We start from the raw sequence: 11,434 nt of genomic DNA on the forward strand, positions 1-11,434 counted from the left end.
GGCGCACTCTGTTTTTTCTTTTCTTCCTCTGTCTTTATTTTCTCTTTCTTTCTGTCCCGTAGTATAAATATTCGCCCTCTCTCTTTTTGTCCGGCAGACTATTCTGTTCCGTGTTGACAGACAAGCTAGTTTCATGATATCTATAGCAACATCCTATGACATCTGTGCTAACTTTATTTAGTCTCCCACTTTCTGTCAAAACAACTTTTCTAAGGTGGTGGGATTATTTTTTGCCTCATTTTGAAATTTATAAAAGAAGGCAAAAATTATTATAAGACTCATTTTTTATGGTCTACAAACTCTCTTGCGTTTATTGGCATATCATTAACTTAATTGGGTTATTTGGATTTATTGACCAGATCGAATTTATTTATTGGCAATATTGGATTTTACTATGACTATACTACACTACAACTTAGTCAGGACATGCAGCCACATGTGACTGCAGCTCTCCAGAAGCCACAACGTCTAATTGGAGGACCTAACAGCTAGAAAATACAAGCAGCCCATCGAAGCAATAAGTAGCACTTATTAACTGTTAAGCTTTGGCAGGGTTAATTATTGTTTTTTTATTCATTTAAATAAATATGTTTGGTTAAAATTTGTCTAATTTGCTATCAGCTGAGAACTCAGGTTCAATCCCTAGTTTAAGACAAGACGAACTCACACTTGAGATACTGAGCTAGGCAAGGTATAGACGATAAGCTCCCATGGTTGATTGAGGTATTATTTTTACAATAGTACTTCAATTCTCTTTGGTAGTCTTATCGTTACATGATGTTTTGGCAACGCTGTGGGATTCTGACGTCGTCAATCTTGAATGACGTGCACGCATTTTTATATGAAAAATACTATATTTTGTTTCTCACAGGAACAATACAAGTATAACTTTAAAAATACCAGTGGACAAAGATCCACGATAGACCATATTAATTCGAATAGGGAGCTAATCCATTTTCTAATTTTCGATACATGGGCACTAGATATTTTTGTCTCAGTTTTTAGTAATTTTGTAGAAAAGTTCTTGAAGTTATCTTGAACGTACTTGGATGTACCAAAAAACTTTAAGTATTACACGAAATTATCCCCATTACATAAAAATATATTAGCTGTATTTGGTATATACTCAAATTAAATAAAACAATTAAATTGCTATATTTGGCACAGATATTCAAAGTTTTCGATAAGATTAGATCCCACCTATATTTTAAAAAAAAATTTAAGCTAATAAAAATATTAATTATAAAATCTTGATAATTTTTAAAAATTAAGTATTTATCTTTACAAATTACTAGCTACTGAAACAAATTAAGTTATTATGATTATTATTTACATATCCTAAGTTATGTATTTAAGCGGTAAATTTATTTAACAAGTAAAGATAAAATCAAAAAAGAAATCTAGTTTTATAAGTAATTATAATTTTAATTTATCTGATTAATCTTGTAATAAACTACTTTGTTTTATTTTTAATCAGTAATTATGTATTTTGTTATATAAAATACTGGAATAAATATTGGAGTGTTATGGACCAAAATACTCTATACGTATGTCGATATTGCACTATTATACCGATGCAGAGCCGTTTGACCAAATTAAATTTTTTATATAATTACTGTCTTTAGTCGTACTTACAGCATAATTATTTTATATTAGCAATGGAAGTGGTATAACAAATACTTATACAGTGGTGTTAAAAAGTCCTGCATCACCTAACCGCATTATAGTTTTTGAGGTTTAACACAAGTTTTTTGTATATTTTCGCTAATTAATTTTAAGTTTGAGCTTGTAATTAGCATTATCGGTATAATTACTAAGGTTTTTTTTTTTAATAATTGCTCAAAATTCGACAGAAAAGATTAAAATAATCTGATTGAAGGGATTTCCCATGATCCGAGAAAATTTTGAGTTGATTATTAAGTCGTTAAAGTACTATTAAACTGAATCTTAATGACAAATTTGCCACATATTTTGACTATATAAACACTGTAGTTACCCTAACACATTTATTCGCTCTTTGGTTTTTGATAAAAACGTCAAAATGTCATCCCATACCAAACAAACTAAATTATCGGTCGAAAAGTGTTTTGAAATTATTTTTCACTATAAAAACAAAGCATCCACAGTAAACTGTAATCAATCTACAGTAATTAGAGTCATTAAGAAGTATGCTGAACAAGGAAAAATCAACGAAAGACCGCGTAGTGGCCGACCAAAGAAAACTTTTGTTCGGGATGACGCTGCGTCTGGCAGACAGAAGCCTTAATTCTACCCAATTGACGAAGCTGTGGTCTCAATCTACAGGTGTAAGCATGTGCACTTCCACTGTGAGAAAAAGACTGCTTAGTTTTGTACTTAGAGGATGTAAGTCACTTAAGGAACCACTGCTTTCAGAAAAGCAAAGATTGCACCATTTGAAATGGGCTAAGGAACATCGAATCTGGACAGCAGAGCAGTGGCAGAGTGTTTTTGCAGATGGCAGGCTGTTTAGTGATGAATCTACTTTCAATAATCATAATCATGCTGGAAATGCCTACGTCAGAAGATTTCCTAGTGAAGAATTTATTCAAAAATGTGTTCTTCCCACAACTAAACATCCAACATTCGTTTTGATATGGGGTTGCATTTCCGCTCGAGGAGTTGGTCGCGTACACGTTGTCTCTGTTTGTAGTCACATAGTTTGATCTCTTGATTTTCCTTTACGAGAAGGTTCTGTTGATCTCCTCCGATACTCATGTACTCAGTTTTTTCCATATTCACTTCCAAACCCCACTCTGTAAACTCTTCTAATAGTTTTCGCATCATGTAACTAAGGTCTTCAGAGTCCTGTGCGATGATGACCTGGTCATCCGCAAAGCACAGAGTGTACAAAGTTAAGTCCATTAGTGGTATGTCCATATTCGTACATTTTTTCTTCCATTTGTTGAGTGCTGCTTCGAGGTATATTTTGAATAATGTTGGGGATATACAGCATCCTTGTCTTAGTCCTTTACTCACTTTGAATCCCGGAGTTATCGGATTTCCTATTTTAATTCTTGTTTATTGGTAGTATAACGTTTTTACTGCTTTAATCAATTCTATATTTATATTTATCATACACTATCATATACTTTCCTAAGGTCTACGAACGTCAGGTGGACTTCTTGGCCACGAGCAACTTTCTTTTTAATTATCTGAGTAAAGAGAAGACATGGTCTATTGTAGATCGACCTGCACGAAAACCAACCTGTTCTTTGGCTTCCATATATTGGTATTCTTTTTCTATTCGATTTTTTTCCCATATATTCTGCTAATACTTCTAGTAACTGCAATTCCTCTATAGTTTTCAGGTTTCGATTTATCTCCCTTTTTATGGCTGGTGCTCATATGCGACTCTTTCCATTCCTCAGGTATTTCATGTTGTCAAGTTTTCGTAGTCGTTGAATTAGTATTTTGGGTCCATGTGTGATGAGTTCCGGAGCTACATTTCCTGGGCCAGGTGATTTGCCATTCTGTAGAAGTCTGCATACGGTTTCGACTTCTCTCTCATTTATTCTGATTGGTGATCCTATCAGCCTGACACCTTGTAGACCATAGTTCTCTATCTGTTTGAAGGGCTCTCTTGTCTCTGTTCTGAAGGAAGAAGAAACGAAAAACTGTGACCTCTTATGTTTAATTTGTATTTATCCGGATTTCAAAATCAGTGTTTTAAATTTGAAACACTGTATGTCAGTTAATCATCTTTAATCATCTTTAAACCCACAGACATTTTTTGTTGCTTGGTAAATTTAAGAATATATATAACAGGACTAATTATTACGAAAAAGTTGATTGTACGTTATTCAAATATTATTTTGAGTAATATTTATAAATATAATCTTTAATAATACCCTCTTCCATTCAACTGTCATATAAAAATAAGTTTATAATTACTTAATTTATGGATAAAAACTACTTTGAGTAGGAATATTGTTACTAAATTAAAATTAATTGAACAGCAGTAGTATAAAATTTTAAAACTTAAATACACTATTGTATGGAATAAACCTATCGATGTGAATTGTGAATGAAGATTTTCTCCTCAGTCTTTTTACTTTGAGAGTTTCTTGTATCTTCGCTCACAAAGTTGATGATGGGGTACACTTAAATGAATTTTTAAGTTTCCTGCATGCATTCCGTATTTGCTACACAATCCATATAATCGCCATGTGACTAGGATTCATGGTCCCTTTGGCAAAGGATCCCGTTATAATGTTATGCTGTCTCATTTTAGAAATCAGAAATTAGAAATGTTTTATTATTTTATCACGTTAAGCCCCATGTGTACCACACTGGCACATACTCTAGTTTTATCTGGGACCGTGTGTACCTATCAGGTCACAGCAAAGTGTCGTGTTTCTAAAGCTACGGCTCATCTAAAAACGCATTTGCCGTGCTTTCTTATGTGTAAATTTGTGTAAACGGTCTGTGGTAAACAAAATTAGAGGTTGGTCCGTTAAACCACGTGTTCACAAACAGGTTAGGTTATAATTTCTAACATACTTCAGTCAGTATCGGTTCGAACGCCTAACGAGGCTAAGACTATTTTCTCTTCAGTTTTTTGTTGCAAAGTGGAACTAAAAAAGAAGATAATGTTCCGTAAAATTGTGTTCCACTCCACATCTCTCATCCAAGTTGTTTCAATCTCTTCTCCAACCACAGTTAGTTCTTATGATTTCCTGAGAAAAAAATTTTGGCAGACGTTACTCGTCATACTCTAGTACTCTCTAAACATAATTTTTATGTAATTTCATCGCAAATAGATACACATGTTTTATGTTAATTTTTAAATCCAACGTGTAGTTTGCAAAAAATGCGAGGATAACATTGGAGAATCGCAGTTTGGGTTTCGGAATTCTCTTGGGACAAGAGAAGCACTTTTTAGTCTACATGTACTCATCCAGCGCTGCAGAAATATGAACAAAGACGTGTACGTATGCTTTATAGACTACGCAAAAGCATTCGATAACGTAAAGCACGAAAAGATAATTGAAGTTCTCCATAAGATCGGAGTCGCCTACAGAGACATTCGAACAATAGCGAGTCTCTATTGGGGTCAAACAGCTAAAGTGAAAGTAGGATCTACATTGACCAATAAAATTGAGATCAAGAAAGGGGTATGACAGGGCTGTATCTTGTCTCCTATTCTCTTTAATATATACTCAGAAGAAGTATTTAAGACAGCGCTGGAAGAAAGCACAGAAGGCATAAAGATAAATGGAGAAATAATTAATAACATAAGGTATGCTGATAACACTGTGATTCTAGCAAGTAGCATGGAGGAACTGAGTTGCCTAATGAGTAAGATACAAAAAACAAGTGCACAATACGGACTCAGACTAAATATCACAAAAACCAAATGGATGTTAGTAAGCAAAACCCAACAATCACCACAGCAACTGATATTAGACAATGAAAGAATTGAACACGTGGATTCGTACATCTACTTGGGAACAACAGTTAACTCAAATTGGGATCAAGCGAAGGAAATACGTATAAGAGTAGAAAAGGCAAGAGCATCGTTCATTAGCATGAAGCAAATTTTCACCTCTAAAAGCCTCACCCTACCTCTCAAAATTCGACTTCTGAAATGTTATGTATTCCTGGTTTTGTTATATGGAATGCAGGCGTGGACAATGACCGCAACATTGATGAAAAAAGTAGAGGACTTCGAAATGTGGGCTTACCGACGTATATTACGTATATCCTGGACTGAGCACGTGACCAACGAAAAGGTACTACGCCGGATAGGTAAAGAGAGAGAGGTAGGAATAAGTATAAAGACAAGAAAGTTGGAATACTTGGGTCACGTTATGAGACATAATAAATATAGAGTACTATAGCCGATCGTTCAAGGGAAAATAGACAGCAGAAGGGGTCCAGGGAGGAGAAGACACTCGTGGCTCCAAAACTTGCGGCAATGGTTCGGATTGTCATCTGCTGAACTATTCAGATCTGCCGTAAACAAAGTCAGAATAGCCATGTTGATTGCCAACGTTCGGAACGGACAAGGCACATGAAGAAGAAGAACGCGTAGTTTGGACAGTAACTCGGAATATTAATAATTTTTTTATAAAAAACCTTCTTACCTCCTGAACTTCTTTAAATTCCCATAACTCCATAAGTCAGAATAGATAGGACTATCCCGTCATATATGCGTACCTTAGATGATAGTGGAAGATTCACCTTAGCTAAAAATTGTCGCCAAGCCATGTGTCTAGCTGCTCTAGACGCTCGTCGTTTTTTGTTAAAGTGGGCACTAAAAGATTGTCACGTGGTTAATTTTACCCCCAAATCGCAATAATTATTAACGACTTCCAACATTTCTCCATGTTTTTGCCACCTTTCTTTATTTCCATCCCCCTGTCTAAACACAAAAATTTGTGACTTATCCGTGTTGATTTAGAAATTTATAGCTTACAATACTCACCTAATTTATTAACCGTAATTTGTAATACTCTAACAGCTTGTAAACACCAACATATCATCAGCATAAAGCAATATTCTAATGATGAATCTATTTAAATTAACGACTCCTTCGAAAATCATATATGTTATTAAGAAATTGTGCAAATAGCAGCAGACTAAGAATGCTTCTTCTTCTTCTTGATGTGCCTATCCGTTACAAATGTTGGTGATCATCATGGCAATCTTTATCGTATCTGCAACAGCGCGGAAAAGCTGCACAGATGTTGTACCAGATTCTGAGGTTCTTTAACCAAGATAATCTTCTTCTTCCTGGACCTCGTTTTCCAAATATTTTTCCTTGCAGGATGGCTTGAAGGAGAGCATATCTGGATTCATTTCACATAATATGTTCGAAGAATTGTAACTTTCGAGATTTAATGGTGGTCAGTACCTCTCGGTTCTTATTCATTCTTCTGAGGATCTCCTCATTTGTGACTCGGTCAGTCCACGGATCTTAAGTATTCTCCGATATAGCCACATCTCAAATTCTTCCAGTTTTCTGCACATATCTTCTGCAAATATTAAAAAAAATCACAAACTATAAAACCGAATATGAACAATCTTAATTAAAAATAAAATCTAGTGAAAATAAAAAAGAATACAGGGAGATTATTTTCTTCTGGTATTTCTTTATCGTTTTTTATAAATAATGGAAATAAACCAAGATTTTAATTAAAAATACGTTATATTTTCCCGTTACTGGTTTCTTTTTAAGTATGTTGCATTTTATCTAAAATATTGTATCTTAGAGATTTAATATTTGATATTTTATTTGAAGTATCTAAGGAAACAAAACGTCAGTAATTCAAACACTACTAAATCAAAAATGAGATTACCAAATAATTTTAAGATAAGATAATTATAAATTAAGCAAATAAACAGATTGAAATTTATTTATTCTGCTTATTGATTAGGATACTGGGTTACCCATTTTAAACTAATTTTAATAAAGTGTAGAATAAAGATAATTTAAATATATGAGTAAACGAGTCATTTAATATACAAGCTCATGTGAAATGTTTAAGGGGTCATTTGACCCAGCGTTAATCAGATAAAAATCAATAATGCAATATGTAATAACAACTTTAGAAACCATACCGTCAATTTTTATCGGAACAGGTGTGTACTCTGCCTGGGGGTTATGGGCGCGATTGTTCGACTGGGTGGATTGAGTAGCTCAGAAGCCGCGTTCATGCCCACAGCTGGTCCCAAGCCCGGATAAAAGAGGTTAATGGGCCAGGTTAGCATCCTACCCATTGTAAAAGAAAACAAGGCTCAAAGAACCGATATAAAGCCTCGGAACCAGATGGAACCTAAGATGACGAACCACACAAAGAAAAGGAAAACGAGAAGGAAAAATAAGCTTACAATCAGATTAGTAACATGGAAAATTACTTCTTGCAACAACAAAGACCAAGAGAAAATAGAAGAACTGATAAATAAAAACATAGACATTTGTGCAATCCAAGAAACCAACAAGAAAGGTAAAAGCCAACGAGACTATAACCAATATTTTCTAGCATACAGTGTAGTGAAGAAAGAAGAATGAGCACGAGCAGGCCTAGGTATACTTATCAATAAAAAATTTAAAGACAATATAAGTAACTGCATATAGTTAAATATTCCCGTGTGCATTTCTACTTCTTTTTCTGTAGTGCTGTTTCTGTGTGCTTGTTGGATGATGTTTTCCAACTCTAAGACTCTGTCTTCTATTTCTCGTGAATTGCCTATTACTGAAACTATGTTTATTCCAATGCTCAGAGTCTTTTGAAGTTCGTCCACTTTGTTTTCTCTTTAACTTTTTTGAATGTACTTTCTTCTTCCCACGTTCCTAGTTCTAATAGGATGGGGTTGTGGTCCTTTGTGCCTTCGTTTAATGTTTGTAATTCTATTTGTAGTCCTAGGTTTCTTGCTACTACAATGTCTATGTGTGTAGGAAGTCCGTTTCCTGGGTAGTGCGTTGGGTCTGTAGGGCCCTTTGCCATACCGTCGTCGTTGTTTTCTATGTATGTGTTTAGTAGTCTTCCATTTCTGTTCGTAGCTCTGTCGTTCCAGTCTGGGGATCTTGCATTTAGGTCTCCTATTATGATTGAGGCTTTTTCGTTTGGGAACGTATTTAAGTCGTCTTCGATCAGAAGATCTTTTGGTCTTACGTAGACGGAGGTAATTCTGACTTCTCCTTGCCTCATTTGTACTCTTATTGTTGTTGCTTGCATAGTATTTACTTGTAATGTTAGAATTCTGATGTGACCTATGCCTTTTTTCACTAATATTGCTGTACCACCTAATCTTGCCGTGTTATCGTTCCCGTATATGTCGTAGCCCGGAAACTTGATGTTGATGTTGTTTGTGAGCTTTGTTTCCTATATTGCCACGACATCCATTTCATATCTATTGACCAGTTCGTCCAGTATATTCTGGTTGGTCCTTATGCCTCCTGGGTTCCAGAAGCCTATCCTCAAGTATCCCCTGTTCAGTGCTAGCTTTATATCTGCGATTGTCTCGTAGACAATTCCAGCGACCAGTTCCTTAACTGAGTTCACTAGTTTGTCTTGCTGTTGTTTCGAGATCAAGATGGTGTTTTCGGTATTTTCGCTGCCTGTGCGTAGGAAGGTCCGCTTAAGGTTTGTTGCGGAAATTTTTGCGGGGCTTGTTATCTTTGTGGTTGTTTTCTTCCCCAGGTTGGACATCTGGGGCATCCTCTGAAGTTTGCCGGGTGTTGCTCCTGACAGTTCGCACATTTTGTCTTCTGTTCTCGGTGCATTTGGCAGTTTCTTGTGGAGTGATTTTCTCCGCATCTTACGCATCAAGGTGTCTCAAAGCACGTTCTGTGCGCGTGATGGTACCCTGGCAGTTGAATCACTGCGTGGGCCCAGTGGCTTTTCTGAGGTCCTCGATGTGTTATGAATGTTAATTTAACATTTATTTATTATAATCATAACTTAATTAATTTTAGGCCAAGGCAAAAATTTCTAAGAAAGAAGAGGCGCGTCTTAGGGAGGAACTCCAAACAACTGAGAATCAAAATCCAGTTCCAGCACCTCCAGATGGTGGTTATGGATGGGTCATTGTATTCGCCTCATTTATTAGTAATATGGTAGTAGATGGTGTTGGATTATCTTTTGGACTTATTTTACCATACTTAGTTGAAGAATACAGTACAACAAAGGGAGTTGCAGCATGGGTTGGGTCAGTTTTGGCAGGAGCACAGATGGGTGCTGGACCAATCGTTAGTGCTGTGGCGAATAAGTTCAGTTGTAGAACGGCCAGTATATTTGGTGAGTTATTTTACTTATTATTAAAAATTTAAGAATATTGACAAATTATTTAAGTAATACATAAAGCCTGATATAAAAATAGTTTAATGTATAAGTATTCTAAAATTATAAGTTAAAAAATCATGTCATGAGAATCTGAAAAAATACAAGAATATTAAAAAAAAACTCGCATAAAAAATCAAAATTTATAAAAAATAAAGGTATTTAGATAATTCAAGAGGTAAACGATTGCGAAAAATTGGAAAACTTAGCGAAATCCAAAAACATCAGAACATGATGATGAAAATAAGAAAACCATCAACTATGTTTACTTAAAAAAAACAAGGTGACCACTAAATTTAGTACCTACTATTAGCTGTACCTACAGCCTAGGCTGCACTTTGTGTTGTTTTAAAAATCTTCTCCATTTATACCAATTTTTAGGTTTCGTTCTCCAGCTATTTCTTTAGATTTTCCTGTACTTGGTCAATATATCGTAATTTGGGCCACCCCTGGAATTGTTTTTACCCCATCAATTTCATGTTTATGTTTTGCATATTAGGCTTCCAAGCTTAATGATATATATATATTAAAAAATTATAAAAGAAAACTTAATTTCCACAGTGATCCCTTTTCTTCTCAGCGCCTTATCCATTCTGGATGCTGGTGATCATCAAAGCGATCATGGTATTGTTGATCGTTCTTTAAAACAGTTCAGCGGAAACATTCCAAATCATTCTCCGAGGTATGTCAGCCTCGAGATAAGATGGCGTCCAGGTCAACTTTTGAAAAATATTTTGCCCTGCAAAATGAGTTAACAAATTCGACGTCTTGTTTCTTCAGCAGTTTAGTACTTCTTTTTCTTTTCTTATGAGTTGTTGTACTTCAACTTTGGTGACATGGTCCACATAAAATATCTTCATTATCTTCTGTAGATCCACATCTCGATTGCTTCGATTTTTTTTTAGTGCTTGAGTCAGTGTCCAGGCTTTGATTTTATATCTTCTTTTTAACGTGCTTTATCCCTAAGGACATACATTGGCGATCATCATTGCCCATTTGACTCTATCTGCAGCCGTTCTAAAAAGTTCTATTTACGTTTTCCCACTCCATTGTCTCAGATTCTTCAGCCAGGACATGCGTCTTCTCCTCGGTCCTCTTTTGCCTTCCACCTTCTCTTGTATGACCAGCCACATCAATTCGTATTTCTCTTTTCTTAGCATATGACCAAAGTAGCTCATTATTCTTTTCTTTATAGTGTTGAGTATTTTTTTATCTTTTTTCATTCTTCGTAGCGTTTCCGCATTTGTTATGTGTTGTGTCCAAGATATTTTCCACATTCTTCGATAACACCACATTTCAAAGTTAATGAGGTTTTTCTCTGTCGCCTCTATAATTGTCCAGGCCTCAACTCCATATAGAAGAGAACAGAGAACACGTAGCATCTCAATACTTTAGTTCTAATTTCGATGTTGAGTTTTCCATTGCATATTATATAAAAGCACTTCTAGCTATCTAAATACGCCGTTTTATTTCGGTACTTTTTATTCTTTATTTAGATACAACCTAAGTACTGATATCTGTGCACCCTGCCTAAAAGTTTCCCTTTAACACAAACACTGTCTTCCTCAATCTTGTTCTTGCTTACCACCATGGATTTTATATAGTAGGACTGAAAGACCGTAGCAGCT

The 11,434-nt window shown here is 35.2% G+C and overlaps 1 protein-coding gene across 2 annotated transcripts in view; it reads left to right on the top strand.

Moving 5' to 3' along the window:
• Nucleotides 1-11,434, top strand: part of LOC140446085 (monocarboxylate transporter 14-like) — a 38,796-nt gene that overhangs the window by 12,611 nt on the left and 14,751 nt on the right. For both annotated transcript variants that reach the window (XM_072538610.1, XM_072538611.1), the window contains exon 2: nt 9,443-9,764. In XM_072538610.1, the coding sequence (XP_072394711.1) occupies nt 9,443-9,764 (322 nt within the window). The remainder of the gene's footprint in view (nt 1-9,442; nt 9,765-11,434) is intronic.

The sequence above is a fragment of the Diabrotica undecimpunctata genome, chromosome 7 (assembly GCF_040954645.1).
Source record: "Diabrotica undecimpunctata isolate CICGRU chromosome 7, icDiaUnde3, whole genome shotgun sequence".
Taxonomy (NCBI): domain Eukaryota; kingdom Metazoa; phylum Arthropoda; class Insecta; order Coleoptera; family Chrysomelidae; genus Diabrotica; species Diabrotica undecimpunctata.